General features: G+C 49.4%; 1 protein-coding gene across 2 annotated transcripts; it reads right to left on the reverse strand.

Annotated features, from left to right (window-relative positions):
• Nucleotides 1-660: 660 nt before the first annotated feature.
• LACTB2 (lactamase beta 2) lies at nucleotides 661-8,393 on the reverse strand. 2 transcript variants are annotated; one of them, XM_068162551.1, is made up of 7 exons: nucleotides 8,229-8,393; nucleotides 7,723-7,886; nucleotides 6,412-6,535; nucleotides 6,051-6,229; nucleotides 3,400-3,548; nucleotides 2,003-2,080; nucleotides 661-1,027 (listed from the first exon to the last, which is right to left on the reverse strand). In XM_068162551.1, the coding sequence occupies exons 1-7, from the start codon at nucleotides 8,348-8,350 to the stop codon at nucleotides 923-925; spliced, it is 921 nt and encodes a 306-aa protein (XP_068018652.1). In that variant the 5' UTR covers nucleotides 8,351-8,393; the 3' UTR covers nucleotides 661-922. The 2 variants fall into 2 exon arrangements, with proteins under 2 accessions (XP_068018652.1, XP_068018651.1); XM_068162550.1 differs by having other exon boundaries at nucleotides 1,999-2,080; nucleotides 8,229-8,392.
• Nucleotides 8,394-19,727: the final 11,334 nt, after the last annotated feature.

Consider the following 19,727-nt stretch of genomic DNA (forward strand, 5'->3'; position numbering starts at 1 on the left):
TGGTCATGAGAAAGAGACAGGTTTGTTCCACCAGAGAGGGTGCAGGACTGAAGGTGAAAAGCTTTCAAGGACATCTCTTTGCCTTCGGTCCTTTCAAACAGCTGGTATCTAATTCCTGCTTTCAAGGCTGAGCAGGCACCTATGGAAGTGTAAACATCATGCAAACCTCACACACCGAGCAGAGAGAAGTGCTGTGGTGAAAGTTTTAAGCTACACAGTTATTACAATGCAAGTTGAGTTCTCTATCCAGTGTCTTAGAGCCAAACAGCAGCTTTAGTTAAAGTGCCTGTAGCTGAGATGATTCAACAGCAAGCCCCAGAGCTTGTTCCAGTGCCACCAAACCGAGCTGTGCAGGGAGCAACACATCCCAATGGCACAACTTTCCAACCACCTCTGTGCAGAGCCTTGCACCACAGGGAATGGCCAGTCTGCTCCAGATGCATTCTGTGACAGGGATTTTGTAAAATTAATGAATCCTCTGAAAGAATTCCACAGAACTGCAGTGGACAAACAGCACAGATGTGCACAGGCAGCTGAATCAGGGAAGGAACATAACCCCTGGTATTTACATCTGCTAACAGCAGTAACTTGGGTCCAGAATGCCCAGGTAACTCACTAGAGAAGCACAAGCAAAGGAAAAGAGGTTCAGAATAACATCTCTTCTTCCTGCTAGAGAATTTTTTAATATGGCTTTGTAATACTGTGCCATTCAGTTTGCAAGACCTCGCTAGTTCTCTCCTGCAGGTATTTGACAGCAGAGCTAACAGCAGCTCTTGGTTAACTCACAGCTTACCCTGCTATGAACATTTCCCATGAACACAGAAGGTATCAGTTAACTGCCTGTAACAATGCTTTAAAATTGTGTTGCCACTTTGAAACAAAAGGAAGATTTGGGGTTTATTTTACAGATCATCTGAGCTCATCAGTGTACTTGGTGCAGCAGCCTTGCAGGTTCAGAGCACTCCTGATCCATCCTGTGCAGCTTACAAGTTGTTTCTCCATCTGAAGCTGGGGCTGGCCTCACGAACTGTGAAGAAACAAAGACCACAAGCTAAGGGTGAGTGCCGGAGGCAAACAGGAGGCTGCCTTGGCCTGAGCCTGCACACCCACAGCTGTCACTTCTGACCAAACAACTGCAGTGCCCCCTCCTGCCCAGGGATGAGCTTTAACGGGAGGGGATAAACATTGTTTCACACCATAACCTAGCGGTGTCAAGAATGATTATGGGAAAGGGTTTAATTAGATTATGGGTGTTTACAGTTCAGAGTATTAGTAACTGAGTTATCATTAAACCCCCAGGAGGTCCAAGCTAGGAAAGCCACACTAATTTCATGTTGTTTCTCAGGTTGGTAAATGCTGAAAATGGGAAACAATAAATAATGACATGAATATTTACAGCTTCTGAGTAGACAGCCCCGGGAGCAGCTATGCCACATGCAGAAATCTTTTCCTTGCCTTTGGGCTCAGTAACATTTACCCAGACGCAGGCCCCTGCAGAAATGGAACACTGCACCTGGGCCACGAAGAGGAAAGGCAGAACAAAACCCAGCAAACTAAATATAGTTGCTCTACTTAAGTACTGAGCTGATCAAAGATGGGAAACATTTCTCCTGCTTGATCTTCCCCAGCAGACATGTCATGTGCAGCTCCTTAAACATCAGGCAGTTGCCCGGTCAGGTCTGATTTCAGCACAGACACAGGGGTATAGACACCAGCACCAGGAACATGCCAAACACAGATACCTGCAGGTACCCGCACTGCGGCAAGCTCTGCTCCAGGCACCTCCCAAACTCTTGACAAAACAAAGTCTGGCAATGGCCTGCAACCAGAGGCTTTGTGTGTGTGACCACACTTCCCAGTGTCTGAGGGTCAGCTGCTGCCACCAACTGCAGGGGCAGGGTTTTCCCCCAGGAAACAATGCACTAAAATCTAATGAGAAACAGCATGCGAAACCAAAATGCAAATGGCCCTGCTACCACCCCTCCAGCCACAACTTACACACTTTGCCTTCTTTCTCCAGCTTCGTCAGGTGCACCAGCAGGTTACTTTCTGCTGCTTTAAGTAAATTGTCAGGAATCTCCTAATGGGAACACAAATTGCATTCTGAATTTGTTTCAATAGCTCCCAATTTTTTAATAGGGCTTTACCAAACTCACAGGTTATTAACACAGAACTTCCCTTTCTGAGCTGTTACACAACAGCAGCGAACTGAAATGAGCAAATCAGTTTTACACCACTCAAAGCAACACCCAAAGAACAGTTCTGTTTACTTTACTCATTTTTGCCATTTGTATTGTGCATCCTTTAGCCATCTCAAAGAGACTGAGCCCTCCTGGGCTGGGTCTGCACAGGACTCTCAGTGCAGCTGAGTAGTTTTAAAGCCAACTTTAAGGTGCATTTCTCCACAGATGTCTGTCACTTGCATTTATTAAATGTTATTTATTAGTAAGTATTTTGAACTGGTTTTTACTCTTTTACAGACACAACAGTTCCATGAGGACAAAACATCCTCTACACCTTTCCAATGCCCATTAAGTAAAACCCACTAACACTTCTCCCTCCCCCTCTCCAGCTCTATCACCCTAAAAGTAAAGCCTTGATGTTGAAAATTAAAAACTTTTTTCACCAAAAAACACGAGTCTGTCAGGAAAATGCACTGGAAGATTGGCTTAACCCAGATTAAACTTTTACTTTTCATATGAAAGGTTTATTAGGACTGAAAAAATTGTTATCGTGCAGCGGCAGAAGCAGTATAGGATCCACAGCAACGTGTGAATGGCTGTGGCCTTAAAAACTGCCCTGTCCAGGCAGAACTGCAGGAGCTGAGCAGCCACAGGCACTGGGACAGCTGCACTGCAAAACACTCAGTGTGGCACTGCCCTTCTTTTGGAAGCCAGCATCAGCAGAACACACAAAAAAACGTTTTGGAGGCTGCCACAAACCCACTCCCAAACCGCAGCCACTGGCAGCGGTGACACCTTCCTGGCAGCTGCCCCTGGGAGCTGGACACAAGCTGCACCTCTTCACTCTGCTCACTGTGAGGGGGCATGAAAAATGCTGAGTCAGCCACAAGCACCTCCTGCAGACTGATACATCAGGAGCTAGAGCTGTAACCAATCTGGCATCAGACTCTAACTATTAACAGTCATGAGCCATGCACTATGGCTTTGTTTTGGCCTGGTGCTTGTGAGCATCTAGACAGTGAAGTAAGCAGTTCCCAAGAATCATGTGGCCCCGCTGCAGTGAAATGCTTAAAACCACAACCTGAGTGCACAGTCATGGAGGAACTCTGAACAGGCAGAGATCCTCTTTTTCCCTTTCAGAAAGCCCCCCCAGTCTCCAACACTCGGGACTGCTGTGAGCACCACTGTCCGCAGCGACCTGAGAAGGAGCAGTTACCTTGTACACTAGCTTTACAAGCTCCGAGGAGGTATATGATTTTCCAGCACTCTTCTGGAAAACATTTAGAATCTGCTGCTCACGAGCAACGCGGTGAGAAATGTAGCTTTGGATTCTGTGATTTGCATCACGCACTACGGGGCCATGACCTAAATCAAAACACAGGCACCACAGCACTTAGCTTTGCAGTTCGGCAGGCTACCGGCTCATCCAGTCCCTCCTGTCAGCTCTGGCTGGAAGCCCTAAGGAGGGGGCAGCACCTGCAGGGCCCACCCTGTCAGAGCAGCAAACGGTACAATGCTCTTTGCATGGTCTTGGTTTGTGTGGGATTTTTTTTATTCATATAAATAGGCCAAAATGAAGTTTGAATGCCTGCATCACGGTCTGCAACTAGAAAGCATTAGGATAGAAGGGAAGAATTAGGACCTGAGAAGTCTGAGTGGGGAAAGGGAATACTTCAGATGGAAAAAGGAAAGTGAGGTAGGATTCCTTTAGGGTATTGGAAACAAAGGAGCTCTCTGCTGACCAGATTTTGAAGACAAGACTTGGATCATTTTATTACTTCTGCCTGTCTGCCTCATTCTCCCCAGAAAAGACTAACACTGGCACTCTTAACAGCAGTGGCTGGGGCAGAGGACTCCTGCACTGCTGTCCTGCTGTGAGGCCATCAAGCAAACGCAGAGGTGAGAGGAGGAACATCTGAGACTGTGACAGAAATCTGCAGGGTGGATCTTCAGACCTAAGATTGACCCCCACTGTACTTAGTCCCTTCAAAACATGCTTTGGGGAGCAGGACCCAAAACATTCCCGTTTCATCCTGCCGACAGCCTGTGAGGTAACACAGATTCTCCTACTTTCGAGCACATCAGAGCACAAAGGATGAAACAGATGAAAACAACTGGCTCCTGAGATCTTGCAGAGTCCTAACTCCAGCACCACTCCTGCATTCCCTAGGAACCTCGGTTGCTGCAGGAGGACCAGGCGCCCTCTGCTGACTGAACTGTTCATTCCTGCTGCCAAGGGCTCTCAGAGCTGACCCTCCTCAGAGCTCTCTCTGAAGGCATTTCCACATGAAATTTAAAACGAAACATGGATGGAGAAAGCTTGCTAGAGTTCAGTTCCTCACACTCAGCCAGCAGCTGGCTTGTTAGAGACCCCTACACCTAACTGTGAGGCTGCAACCTGAGAGCTAATGTGTGGATGGGATCAGAAGAACAGGCCAAGGATTAGCAAGCCCTAAAATTGCAACACAGAGCACTGAGCTTACAGAGAAAGCAAACTATCCTGGGCTGCAGCTACCATTTCCCTGCAGAACACACCAAGAGCACAAACCATGTCTCTGACTGGGCAGCACTTGTCTTTCACACAACTGCAGGAACATGGGAAGCTAGTTCCAAACCAACTCAATGTGCAGCTATTGCTGACTGAAAATACACAATGTCCATTGGCTTCCTGGCCGCAAGCACAGCGTGAAGGTCCTTACCAGGGCAGCACAGAGTTAAACAGCACAAATATTCAGCCTTGGCAAAGGATAAACAATGACTCAGGAGAGTGACATGCCACAGAAAAAACTGATAACCCAATAGAGTTTGACCACTGTGGGGGCTGGAAGGCAGAAATCCAATAAGAGACTGCGGCTTACAGGTACTGCAGAGAGAAACAGGACATCTGACTGACCGATAGACAGAGGTTCTGGAGCTACAATACCCTTAATTTCACAGCAGTTAAGTCAGTAACTCTAAGCCAATCGCTGTTTCTGTCTGTGTCAGTTTCCACATCCATGGAACCTCTCTAATGACATTCCTCTTAAATAGCATCTCTGTGCTTGGATCTCACAGCCCTTAAAAGACAACTGCTTCAAAAGAACCACACATTAAGGATGAGCACAGAAGAGATTTGGTTATGTAGGCTACACACAGATGGCTAGCAGAAGATAGCACTGAGAACAGGGCCACAGTGGCTGGGAATGACAGGCTGAGATGGAACACAGAGAGTGGTCAAAACCCCTGAGATGCAGCTCTGGAAAAGCAAACAAGGAGCTCAAGCCTCACTGACATCATGAATTTTTAAAATCCAGCCTGGTCAGACAGACACCTGGTTTATGAAAAACAAATGCATCCCATGGTTCGGGGGAGACAGAGGGAAGAAACTAAAGCAAAGTCATAGACTGAATGAGTTGGCAACTTATTTTTAGAAGATGATGCTTGGCCTCTTGACTCGTGTTCAAGCAGGGGCTAGGCCATTAACCAAGACAACTATTTGACAGCTCTGAAGCTTTCTGAGTCTGTGATTAGCCTGTGACGCAAAGGACAGACAAGTCTCTCAAAATCATTACTAGGGTACTCACTTTGGCAGTAAAGCCTGAGAAAGAACAACTATTCTTTCTTCTTTCAGGCTAACATGAAGGCACAAGGGTAGAGCAAAGTAAGAAAATCAGAGATTCTGGCCCCTGTGGGCTTTGGGCACAGAAGCACAAATGCAGCCATCTCAGGAAGGAAAGGTATCTGTTCAAACCTTGCAAACCACCATGCCATGAAGTCATTCTAGCTTAGCACTGGATACTACTGAGTAATGAACTTGAGCTGTGACACTGGCAGTGGTGTCCAGCTGCAGGAAGAATCCTTGAATTCCTAAAAACCAGAACCACTCACCTGGGTAGATTAAATCTGGTTTCATTTGTGACAACTTTCTCAAAGTCTTCATGTAGTCATACAGGTCTTCAATGACTGTTGTTCCTTCCCCTAAGATACAGTCACCAGAAAAGATGGCATTCTCCTCTTCTAGGTGTAAAACCATATGATCATCAGTGTGCCCAGGCGTGTGCAGAACTCTGTGTAAAGAACCACAACACAAGAGCCTAGTTTCTCACGGAGCACACAGGCTGCATCTCAGAAACCGGAAACAAGCAAAAGCCCTCAGCAAGAGCCAGGGAAGGGCAGAAATGTGGATGCAAAGAGGACTCTGTCTAGCCCCAGTGCATTTCCTGACACCATGCAGGGGAAACGTGTTTACCTGAGCGTGGCTCCCTCTGTCTGTATCACATCTCCGTCTTTAAGATAAAAATATTTACGTCCTCCTTTGATTTCCTCTTCACGGTGAGGCACTCGAGGAAGCTTACTGATCCGATACTCAGAGTCTGCTCCCGGGAAGGAAATGAGGTCTGAATTCACCACTAATCCCACAGACAGATTACTCTTGGGACAAGTACTGTTAATCATTATCTAGCAACAAACAAGCAACTCTGTCACTGCTGTGTTTATAAAGCACCCTTACTGCAGAGCCACAAACACCCAGTGGTGAAAGCCACTGAGCACTGAACTCTGACCCAGCTGCAGTCACAGAGACCAAAAAAGCAAAGGTAAAATTAGCAGAGACATATCAGGGATTATTTCACTAACAATGCTCCTTCTTGACTGACCCAGAGCAGGAAAGCCCAGGTCTCTAGACACCACTAAGGTATCTGTGCTCACATTTGCCCAGCGCTGGATGGAGGCATTGGAGCTGCAGCTTCTGTTCTGAGCTGTGTAGGAACTGTGCATGCCCTGGCTGCAGCAGCTGTGGATAGCAAGCCAGGGAGGTATTTACATCCCCTGCTAGCCCTTACAACCATGCTCATGGGTTGGCAAGACCAAAATCCTCACACAGACACCAGTGCTGTTTTCAGCAGTGCCTGGGATGCTTTGCAGATAAGCACTTGGCAACTCTACAGCTCAATAAAGCCTGTGATAAAGTTTGTGAGGAAGTCCAGCTTCTGTGCTAAGGAGCACTACATGACCCATACTGCTTCTCCTCTTCCCAGAGACTAAAGCAGAGACATCTCTCACTGTGTACCAGCAAGAAGCAGATGTTTTTAGGTCAGAATTTCCCTGCAGCCTGGTCTACCTTTTTCCCCCTTGTGACCTACAAATCTGTCAGAAACCACTAAGGGTCTGCTGGAAAGAACCTCCAAGTTCTGCACATTATTTAACCTCTGAGAAAGCACCTTACCCTTCTAGCACAAGTGAAAACACGGTCCTTTTGTTCTTACTGCCAAAGGAATGAGCAGCAAGTTTTGCTGACGTCTCTGAACACGATGGAAACTGCTGAGGGGAAACTAGGTTGTGATTATTCACATCTAAGAAAAACCCACTAATAAAGTCAGCAGAGGTACTGAAAAAAATCTGTGGTGCTGCAGCTGGCAGGTTCTAGTTATTGGCTGCAGCTCTGCACACTGCAGCAGCACTGTGGCATTACACAGTTTATGTCTGCCTGCACAGAAGCACTTAAAGATTTTTCTTGCCACATATTTAAAGTTTTCAACAATGTTTTCAATCTCTGGCCTACCATTGGGTACATTCTCACAGATATCTGGTATTCCACCAGTGTGATCGTGATGCCAGTGTGTCACCAAGATTTCCTGGATGGAGACGTTGAAGTCTGCCAGCGCCTGCTTCAAGCAGCCGATGTACTCGGGAGTGGCGGGCTCCCCGGTGTCAATCAGGACTCTCCTACACTCCGGCATGAAAAAGGAGAAGAAGAGCAAAAAAAACAAGCAGTGAGAGCCAGGCTGATGTGGCAAACGATGCCACCCCCGCGGGATTGCACGGAAGTGTTGTAAGGACGCTGCCGCCGGTGCCCGCCGCCGCCGGTGCCCGCCACCGCCCGCCGCCATCTTCTGCCCCGTGGTACCCAGCGGCGCACAGGCCCGGCCGGGAGCGGCCAGGCACCCCCCGCTGCCCCCGGCACGGCGCACAGGACAAGCCCCGAACGGGGGCGGAGAAGGGGACGGGGCCAAGGAGGCGTCCGCGGCCGACCCGTCCCCATCTCCCGCCCCCGCGGAGGGTCGTTACCTGGTGCCGGTGCCCACCAAGTAGGTGTTGGTGCCCTGCAGGGTCATGGGCCCCGGGTTGCAGCCCAGGATCCGCACCACCCGCGACGAGAGCTGCTCAATTCGCGGCAGCAGCGACACCATCTCGGCCCCGGCGGCGCTCCCCGAGCAGGGCGGGCAGGAAGCTGCGACTCGACCCCGCCCCGCCTCCTTCGGCCGTCAGCTGCGCTCGGGGGCGCGGCCGGCGTCAGCCCGCGCGGGGGCGCTGCGGGCTCGGGGGCGCTGCGGGCTCGGGGGCGCTGCGGGCTCGGGGGCGCTGCGGGCTCGGGGGCGCTGCGGGCTCGGGGGCGCTGCGGGCTCGGGGGCGCTGCGGGCTCGGGGGCGCTGCGGGCTCGGGGGCGCTGCGGGCTCGGGGGCGCTGCCCTGCTGCCCACTCAGAGGCGAAGAATCGGTTGGGCCGGGGAAGGCCTCTAACGTCATCGAGTCCGGCCACCACCACCGTGGCCACCAAACCATGGCCCCAAGTGCCATGGCCGCGCGTTTCTTGAGCACCTCCAGGGATGGGGACTCGCTATCTCCCTGGGCAGCCTGTGCCAGTCCCTGACTACTTTTGCAGCAACGACATTTTTACTGTTATGCAACCTAAACCTCCCCGGAGCACCTCGAGGCCCTTTGCTCTCGACCTATTGCTTGTTCCTTGGGAGAAGACAAGCCCCAGCTGGCGAGAGCCCCCTTGCAAGGAGCCGTGGAGAGCATGAGCAGTGTGGAAGCAGAAAACAAAACTTCATGGCTTCAACAGAGCTCAGAAACTCCAAAGTTTAAATACTTTGGTTTGGTTAAACACTAGTAAGGGCAAGCACCACGAGCAGTACCTGCCAGGAGAGGAGCTACGCAGCAGTTAATCTCCTGGGCATGGACCTGGGGTGCAGCTGTTAACTGGCAAGCATCACAAAAGCCACAACCAGAAGCTGTGCCGCAGCACAGGTATTTGCCATCCTGGTACTTAGGCCTCCAAGCTGTTTTCTTTGATTTTTCTGATAAATAAAAACTCTAGTTATTTGAGATATAAACCCATTAAATTTCTTTTTTGTTGTTGCTCATGTTGTTTCTTTTGTTTTGTTGCTCATCAAAATGTGAGCTACAGACAAAGGATCTTTCACACCAAAGAAGCCTTTTTATGGGCAGGTTGGTTGCTGAAGGCAGCAGGACCCCCCTGTACACGTGGTGGGTCGAAAATCCCCCGCCCCCCCCCAGCGTTAAAACTGCCACAACACATGCCAGGCTGTCCCCACAGCACTTCCCCGTGTGCTCCTTTAGAAGAAGCTCTAGAGCTGGGCATCTCTAATCAGGAGTCAGCCCCTGGTGCTGGTGTGGCAGTGTGCGTGGTGGGGCATCCGACTCGCGTCAGGGCCTTAGGTGAAGTTCGGCTGCCGTGTGGTTAGAAGGCACCACCTGAGCAAAGGCAAATCGGGGGGTGGGGGTCCCTATGTTTAAGAAAATTCGGCGAGTTCAGAGATCTCACAGATGCTTTACCTGAAGCTTTACACATCACTGGTAAGCCGGGTGTAGAAAGGTGCCAGTTACTCCTGGCATCACAGACTTAAGAATGGTCTGGGGAGCTGCAGAGCTGTACCCCGGGACAGGGCCGGCTGCGGGCAGGGGCTGCGGGCAGGGGCTGCGGGCAGGGGCTGCGGGCAGGGGCTGCGGGCAGGGGCTGCGGCCGTGCCGGGTCTGCAGGTGGCAGCAGCCGATGCCTTTGGAGAGCTAGCCGCAGGCTCTGCTGCCTCCCGTTTCCTCGCCCGCACAACCCTCCGGCTCCAAAAGGCAGATCTGTTGGCGTGTAGATGATTGGGTGGGGGTGATGAAATGACTAGGGCATCCCCTGCAGACCGTGATTTGTTTACGTTCAGATTTAACCTCCTCCCTTTCTCCTTGACCCCGAGTTCAAGATTTTCACTGGATTCCCTTTAATAGTTATGAAAACTCTTAATTAATGACTTAGGAGGTCATTCATATTTAGTCATTCCTATCTGGCCCTTCAAACTCAGAGTCGCTGGGGCAGGGAGGACAAGGAAGCACAGGAGTTGCCTCTAGACACGTTTCATATCATCAGTGGCCCCTTCAGACAAAACAAACACAGCCCCACTTCACCTGGGTGTAAAGTTCAAACAATAGACTTCATACATGTCCTCGCTGGTCCCCAACTGCCCCTAAAGCTCAGCTGCCACTCAGTGCATGCATCCTGCCTGACCTTGTCATTTTAATCTAACTGCAAATTGAAAACAAATGTGTGGGGGTCTGTCTTGTTCTTTTTTTGTTAAGTATGTCCATTACATCTTACAAGAAGTATTTTAATAAGTTAAATAAAAATAATAATCAATTCCTTCCTGTTTTGACTACTGTCAGGCCTGGTCAAGAAGGACAACATTCAACAGAATTGTTTTAATTATCATAATGCTCAATGTGCCATCTGATGGCATGGGTGAGCTCACCTGATGTAGCACAGATAGCTCTGATTTATGAAGCTATAATTGGGTCTCCAATAAACATTTGTCAAAATAATGTATTCATTCAACCCAAAGCCTTCTTTATTTATTCGTATAAAAGAGCACTTAACTTTCAACAGAGAATTGCCTGCCATCAGAAACACTCCATAAACAGGGGAGATTTATGAAGACACAGTGCCAGAGGGTGATGGGTGGAAGACTAAAGTTCACTTTTAACCCTTTGGAGGGCTGAGTTCCACCTCTTGCTCGTTGCTGGCACTATTCATGTTTCTTTCTGAAAGCCCCAAGCCAAAACATTAACCTTTGTCTACTCAGGCATTAAAGTCCCAGATCTTTTTCCTACCATGCAGGGTTTCAGAAGGAACATCTCTCACTTCTATTACATAGTGAGGGAACTTGCACACAGCTCAGAGGTGGCTGTCTTTAGGCTTCCCTGCTTCCTGCCCACAGGTTGCACTGAGTGTATATTCTTCCAAAACCAGTTAAGCTTCAAGAGCTTAAACAACTTAATGAAAAGCTACAAGCTTAAGGATGGAAATGCATTCTGACACACTGAGATCCTTTGAATCTCATTCACTTCTTCAGCATAACAACTTTACTACAGCCTCTGGACCACTGCTGAACAGCATGTGGAAGTGAGTGCCTCTGAAACCTGGCATAGGTGTCTTCAGTGTAGCATGCACCCACCTCAAGTCTTTGACAGTTAAATGCACATCAGCTTACATCAGGCTTTCCTTAGGTGCAAATTGCTGATACCACCCTATAACATTTTCTCACTTGAGAAGCAAAGTGGAAGGAAGTTAGCCTGGTGAATTCTGCCAGGGGGGTCTGCCACAGCATTGACTGCTGCTCCTCACTCTGTGTGACCTTACAGTCTGCAAAACTGGATGGCATGGCTACAGAAGGCAAAGGAAAGCAGGCCTGCCCATGAACCCTGGAGGAGCTGCCTTATGAACAACTCCTGAAACAAGAGGATCAAATTTGCACAGGCTCATGAGCCTGAGCTCTGGCAAACAGAGATCCTCATCAACAGCTTTGGAAAAAGCAGAACATAAGCAAAGTCATTTTCCAAGTGTCTGTTTCTGTTTGGGGAGGTCTGTAAAACAAACTGAGGGGCAACTTCAAATAAGAATGCCCCCAAAGCCTTCTCTCACTTGTGCCCTCCCAGCCAAAGACATGAGTTTCACACCGGTACATCGAGAAGCAAAGGCAGCTGGGTGTGAGCTTCTTCAAACAGTAAGAAAAACACAACACAAACCCCTAAACTGTTGGCTTTTTTGCTAAGGAGGGACTGTGCATGGGAGAATAGAAACAACTGGAGGGCAGTAGTTGTTCTTCCCCGGCAGAGTGGGCTGGAGCTCTGAGGCTCAGCAGTCACCAGTTGCCACATGGTGAGGTGGGTGGCGCTCCTGTGCTGGTGGTTAAGGGCTACTAACTGCGGGGTGCTCCAGAAAGGATGGAGGAAGCTTTCTGTGGGTAGCACAAACCTGTCAGGAAAGTTGCCACCAGTGTTACCGATGTCAGAGTGGGATAAGGAACCCTTCATGGCTTTTGTTTTGATTCTGTGGTTCAACTGCTGCAGTGCCCCCAGATGAGAACTTCAGCAGAGCTGTCAAATAACCACAGAAGTTCTAGTGAGGACTTCAGCACATCAGTAGCTAAGTGAAGGTTAGGTACACAAACACAGACTGAGGATCTGGATTTACCTGCAGAACTATAATTATCCTGGGATTAGGCAGGAATCTCTGGATTATTAGAGAAGCCTCTTTCAATCCCCTATTACCCAGGACTCGGCTGACCAGATCAAGGGTTGATCAGGTGTTTGATTGAATGGGATAATAATTTAAGTGATGGCACTTTAAGTTGTCTAAGATTCCTTGTGTTACTGAGTAAACCACTTGCCTTTGTAGGTGAACTGTAGGGTGGCCTCTTTAAGCCAGAAGAGCTGCAGCTGAACTCCAAACTGAGATAACATTTTGTCTCCAAGGCTGTGTGCAGGGACTGTTTTTACAGCAGCCTTACCCCATTCTGCAGCTCCATGTGCTGGCCTCAGATACTGCAGGCAGTTCTGATTTCCCCATCACAGAATGTGCTGTGACTGCAAAAGATACCTGCAGGGAGATAAGCAGGACCAAAGCTATTCCACAGCTTTCATAAAAAAAAACAAATCAAATCAACCTTTTCAGACCAGAGGGAACTGACAGTTGATATGCTACAGGCCTACAAAATTGCTGCTGCTGGTAGCTTCAGCTGACCAAAGCAATGACTTTGGTCCAAAGTCCAGCTGGAGACACCAGTTAGGAGCAGAGGCAAGGCTCCTGCCCAGGTCTGATGTCCACTCTTCAGCTGCAGTTGGAAATAGGACTGGAGACAAAGCTGCTTACACCACAAGCCTAGTATCTATCCAGGAGAACCAGTCAACCATCCAGCGCAGGGCTTAAATGGGCTTCTGGTCCCGTGGACAGAAAGGGGGAGGGTGTGTGTGGTGTGTCCCAGGTGAGGCCAATGGGTGCATTCAGGGCTCTGCCACACAGGAAGGGAGCACCCAGCAGGAGCCAGCTCTGCCAGGGGCTGGACTATTTTCAGCCTGCCTGAACTCCCTGCTCATCCTGCAATATTTACCTGCTCACGACAAGCAGGCACTCTGTCAAAAGCAGAGGAAAGGCAAGTCTCGGCCTGCTGAGGTCAGTGATAAAGTTCCCATTGATTGCAGCGGGGTCAGGGCTCCACTTTGCTGTTTCTTTTCCTGAGCTGCTGTTTTGAAGTCCAACACGGTAATAAAAGTAATGAGAGGAAGTGCCTCAGACTCTCTTTTCCCAGCCTTTTCTGGGGATCCCGGGGATCCCTCCTGTATCAGTGCATTTCATACTCCCTGCTCTGACCCCTGTGCCAGGCTAATGGCTTTCTGATGGAGAGCCAGATAAACCTGCTGCAGAGGGCACTCTCTTTCGGCCAGAGGTCCGGGTCAGCGATGTGAGCATGAAATATGCCTTTCCTCCTGACCTGTGATGGAGATGTCCTGCTACTGTAGGGCTTGCAGGGCTGAGCCAGAGACAGCCTAGCAAATGGAGCAGCAGCCTTCCTGTGGCCAGGCTTTATCCCCACGCTGCTTGACCATCTGTGTGACAAGTTTTTACTGCCAATACTTCTGCCCCATCTGTTTCTGGGAACACATGAACACTGCTCCTGTCTTCTCATCATGGAGCTCGTGATTTGTGCTTGAGAAGGACAAATACATGGGGGCAGTGTGCCTAGAGTTTTCCTTCAGAACAAATTCACTGGACCAGCAGGTTTTGTTGGTGTGTTTGGCACCTTGCTCAGTAGCAGCCTTTGCCATACCTGCAGAAAAGACTTTTTTCCTAATTGGGATTGCCCACTGAGTCACTCAACACCTCTGCTTAGAAATGCAAATCCTCACCCAGCCTTAATTTCACCAATTTCTATCAGGACAGGATATGATGAGATGATAGCATCTAATAGAACATGAGTCAATAGCTTACAGAGTGTTCTGCAGTATCCTCACAGCAGCCACCTTATGCTCACAGACATTCTGACTCCTCTGAAGCTGTGTGACCATCAGCCTGTGGTTCTGTGCAGTTTACATGTGCTCGTTTGTGGGTGCTGAGGTGTCAGTGGTAGCTGTAGCCTGGCAGAGCAGCTTGCCTTGGGCAGCAGGAAGCAAAATTCTGCCCGAGCTGTTTCAAAGCAGAAACAGTTAACTGGCAAAGCACAGCCCAGCACCACAGGCTCTCTAGGTGCAAGTGCCTTAATGGCCCCCAACTTTTACAAATTTGTCAGACATAGAAGCAGTGCTAATGTGATTAGTAACTGTGCTTGAGTAAATCTGCTGTAAAAACCGAGTGTGCCCTGGTCTGAACATGATAGCAGGCTGGCCATTCGAGCACTGCCACTGTGAAACATGAAAGTCTCTTTGATGAAATATTTATTTCCTGAGTTAAAAAAAGGGGATGGTATAGTATTGTTTGTTGTCAAAATCACTTGTAAAACTTTATTAGCCAAGGAGCCAATATGCCCAACAGTCATACAAAGACCTGTGCTGTGCAGCTAGAGGAGGAGAGCTCATCAGGGAGGAAATCAAGTGGTTGAGGCCAAGAATTGCTCACCTTACCTCTTTTAGCTGCTGTGCCCTGTAGGAACAAAAGGAAGACAATATGGAAATCCATATTCACTCAGTTGAAGGAGTCAGTGCTCTGCTGAGTGGCCTTGGAAACTCACAGAGCTTTCTATCTGCCCTCCAGAACACTTCTGCACATCACTTGGCAGTCACAGCTACTAATTTTAAAGTAGGGCAGGGTCTCCATTCTTGGGGCTCACATGCGCTGCAATCAGTCTTGTTATGACATGCCAAAACATCTCTGGCAGCTACAATAAAGCCCAGGGAAGCGTCCACACCACTGATGAATGAGTTCCTTGAAAAGAAGGAAGGGTGGGCACGAGCCACAACATTTGGTCTTGATCCAGGTCTGGAAAACCTGAGGACTGTGTTATGGCCAGGCCCACTCTATACATAGCACGGGATCATCAGCAGCACTTGTGTCCAGATTTCACCAAGGATGCATCTGAAGTGCACACAGAGGTGTGCACACCACCTGTGCAGTTGTCATCCAGACCTCCACCAGGACAAGAAACCAGACCCTGGATAAAGCAGTGCCTCTGTGGCTCGCCCATAGGCAGCGGCGTTTCCCTTCTGGTCAGAGTGTCTAAGAGCTTGTCTTGAGTCAAGAGTGCTTGACCAACCCCTCTTGCTCCAACACTAATGTTCTGTTTAACTAATTAAATATTAGCTCAAGCTGTTTGCATGGTGGGACATGCCAGCTAGTGAGAGAGAGAGCAAACAACACCTTTCTGAGCCAGAAAGTGCATTTTTTGGACAAGAGAAGCAATTTATCACCACAGCTGGAAGAATTTCTGTTCCCTTTCTGTGATGTTCATGTGGACATCTGTGAAGCTTCACTCAGCCTACAGGAAGTATCTCCCTCCATGTTCAGCTTGCATTTTTGAGCAGGGAACATTGTAGACCGTGTGTGGAAGAGGCTGTCAGGACAGGGCCCCTGCTTTGCTCCTGTGCCAGGGCAGTGGCAGATGGCACAGCTACAGCAGTGACACGTGGGAAGGGACACAGAGCAGTGAGCAGAGTGTGGAGAGGATGGCACAGGGCAGTCGGCTCTGGAGAACTGAAGCAGACTGTGAAATGCTCCCAGTGCTTTCTGATGCCCATGAAGCTGTGTCCTAAAAGCAGAGGCATGAGTCAGGCCCTGTTACACACTGTGTGGATTTTCTCACCCACATTTTTCCTCCTAACACAAACGGAGCTCAATCCACTGATCTTTCACACTTCCAGCATATTCTATGCCAAAAATCAGACTGTGTGCTAGAAAAAGCCCTATTTGTATTGAAAGCCAGGAGTTGTCTGCTTTCACCCCAGTGAGCCAGGACATCCCAGCCGTTTGGTGTCCCAGGCTGCCTGCTGGGGACCATGCTGTGCACAGGGCAAGCCACCACCAGCTCTTTGTTTCATTTCCAAACAGTTTTATAAACAGAGCTCACTTACAGCCCCATAAACCTCATCCCACCCTGAGGGCTTTCTGCACAGTTTCATCTACACGCACATGGAGTGAGCTTTTGGGAGGCTATTTTGGTTTGATAAGGATCTAGTAGGGCTGATGGTAACATTAACAAAGAGCCCCAGGTATCTGGTGTGAGCATGCTCCACATCAGCAGCATAGCGCTTCGTCTCACTGCGCTCTCCTTTCTGGATGGGCTATCAAGTTCCTAACATCGTCCTGGAGCAAAGGGACTTGCTCATGAGGTGCTGGTTTGGAGCTTGTCCTCCCTCAAGAGCACAGAGCAGCAGCCCCTGAGCTTTTTGGGGAAGGTCCCTCTCAGAGAGGCTGCACTTGCCCGTCAGATGAGAACTCACACGTAGGTGTGTTGGGGGTCGAACGGAGGTGAAGGGACAGCGTTAGCTAGCAGTGGGGCTTTGCACTATCCTGGTCATTTAAAGCCTGTGGCTGGCATGTCCCTGGACATTATTTAGGCTTCTTTGTTTTCAAGTTATGCTGTATGTATGTCAGGCAGCAGGCCCTGCTCCCTTGCCCACATTCTTTCTTTTAAATTCTTTCCTAGGGTTCAGTCTCACAAAGCATTTTGTACCTTCCCACCCTCACCGCTCCTCACCGCAGCCCGCCCCGTCCCTTGCCGGCCCCTCTCGGTGACGCCTCGGGGTCGGGGTTTGCCCCCCTGTGGGCGCTGCCCGTGGAGCTGCGCCGATTTCACCAGTAGGCGGCGCTGTCCGCCCACAGAACGCGCCCCTGGCTGGGACTGCGCGGAGCCAGCCTGGCGGCGGAGGGGACGCAGCTGGCAGCTCGGAGGGGGCTGTTGGCTGCGTTCACTCCTGCGCGGCCCCGGCCAGAGTTCCCCTCCGCGCCCCTCGGGACCAGCGCGGCCCTTGCCGCTCGTTTCCCCGGCCAGCACGGCTGATGGGACGCAGGGTTGGGGTGTCTTAAGGAGCAGCCATCGATCACAAAAGTGCTGACCGAGAAGGGGCAGCAATCCTCATATGTATTTAACAGAAACCGTGCCGAGCGTGGCGGTGTTTTCCTCTCGCTGGAAATGGTACCTGACACTTTAAAGCGAACCGTCCCCCAAAAGATGAGTAGTGCTGAGGCATTTCTGTTCTCAGATCTCAGACATTCAGCATTTCCTGGAAATGCAGCATGTTGTGTCTCAGAGTTACCCCAAGCTGCTGGGTACCTCTGAAAAGTTAAGCCGAGGAGCTGGGCTCCTCACTGTGCTGCGCTCCCTGATGAAGTGTTCCATGCTCCCATCAGAAACACTTTGGCCCTGGAAGCAGCCTCATGAGATCATGGCCAGCTCTGCAGTATCTGTTCAAACCTTTGTGTTTCGCTGGCCAAGCTGCAAAGATCTGTGCTCGGGTTGGAGTGTGAGCCCCAGCCACCTGGAGGATGATGTGAGAAGCAGGCTGAGACTTGGTGTCAGGCTTAAACACCTTCTGAGCTGGAGGAGGAAGAGAAAGGTGACTTGGACGTGATTTTGAATCATCCTTCTGTACGTACAGGATGCACAGACATTTTTGAATCTGGATCCACGTACCACTGCAATGTGGGAACTTCCACATCCAGGCCCTTGGTTTGGATTTACCCCTTGACTTTGAACTGTTTGGGTGTTTGCTTGACGCCTGTCCAATCTGTCCACATTTTTTGACTTTGGAAAGCTGAGCTGAAACTCTGACCAACTGCCTCTTTTTTGTGGTATTTGACCATTTGAACTCTCACCGGATACTAGAAATAAACCTGGTGTTTTTCAGAACTTCCAGCACTTCAGCTGGCAATGGCTGTTGGGTGGCAGCAAGGACAAGGGGGTGCAGATTTGAGTGTGCCTGAGTGGTTATGGGTGTCTCCTTCCTCCTTCATTCTCATGCTCAGAGGATCCAGAGTGTGAAATGTTCTTATATGAGACTTGACTTTGGAAGGGGCACATTCCCTTGGAGGCTTCAGTAGGAAACATTTTCCTACCCCGTAATTCACACATCATTTCCCTTTTGAACAAGAAAAATGAGAGTTATCAAACAGAAAACTGTTTTTGTTCTGTGTGCCTCCAGTTTTGTGCAGTTCTAGCACTTGAAATAAAAATCCCCTGGCTTCAGAGAGGTTTCTAGTCTACTTAATATTCTGTGACTTCTAATGCATTGTTTGCCCCTTGTCCACTGTTTAAAAATACGGTGGAATAAGAATGATCAGAGCATCCAGGCCAGTCCTTGCCTTTGGGATGCCTCTGTAACTACACATTGTTTTTCTTGGAATTCTGACTCCTCTTTATTTAAATTCTTACTCTGCAATGATTTTCCTACTGAGACAGTGCTCATAATAAACAAAAGGGGTTTGGAGGTAACTGGTGGTCTGGTGTCATGTGAATGCTTGGGTGGAATCTGGCTGTATTCACTGTGTGATTTCAGGTGGTCCTCATCATTTCACCCCCTACATACTCTGAGCCCTCCTGGTTTGTGAAATGCCTGTTTGTGCCCACATCTCCTTTCGAACCTGCTTTTGGGCAACGGGAATCCACTGTGTTCCCTTAAAAGTACAAACCCCACTTTAAACGACCTTCCTGAATGAGATGTGTGGCAGATCCCTGCAGAAAGCAAGCTGCACTTTCTGATGTCCGTGAGCAGGCCATTCAGCATCCTCTGCTCCACTCAGCCAGCACTGAGCAGCTTCCTGGAACCTTTCCATGTTACTGACGCGACAGACCTCTCACAAAGTGGCTGAGTGATGACTCCAATAAGTCAAAGATAGTAGCTGGAAATATAAGAAACAGGGTCACAGCTTATTTCTCTTCTAAAGCAGAATAAATTGCTCAACACTTCAGGGTGAAGAGCTCTAAATTTGCAGAGTGGATTTGCTTGAGCTGCCAGTCTTTGAAGAGCTTGACCTGTAACTTGTATGCTCCTGTTCCACTGCCAGCCCAGCCCCATAACTCACCCCAAGAGAGAGTGACAACCTCACCTATAAAATTATGTCCTCTCCTCTCTGCTGAGCTCAGGATTACTCCCCTTGAAAATGCTGGCCAAGGCCTGAGGGTATCACATGGCTGCTGGGCCAGCAGCGGTGATGTTTGTGGAACCGTTCCCTGTCTCAGGGCTAATCTCCAGGATAATTTAGATTAACCTTCCAGATCTCTGGAAAGCCCATTCCCCGTGAGGGGCTGGCCCTCTTATAGCCAGACCCCATCTTAAAGGTTTAACCCAAGCTGACATCACCGTGTTTTGCCAAAAGCTTTAAGCTGATAGGTATCTCGGTAACCCCCCAACTTTCCCCAGTCAGACCCCACCTTCTGCTTTCAAGCCTTCCCCCCCCCCACCCCCCCCAAAACACTGTATCCACTGTGAATAATGCTAACCAGAGAGAGAGGGACATCTTGACATCTCCTTCTGTTTGCTTTGCCATAAGACGGATCGCCGTGGCAGATGGATG

This window comes from Melanerpes formicivorus, unplaced genomic scaffold (genome assembly GCF_026170545.1).
Source record: "Melanerpes formicivorus ecotype bairdi unplaced genomic scaffold, bMelFor1.0.p_v2 SCAF_65, whole genome shotgun sequence".
Taxonomy (NCBI): Eukaryota; Metazoa; Chordata; class Aves; order Piciformes; family Picidae; genus Melanerpes; species Melanerpes formicivorus.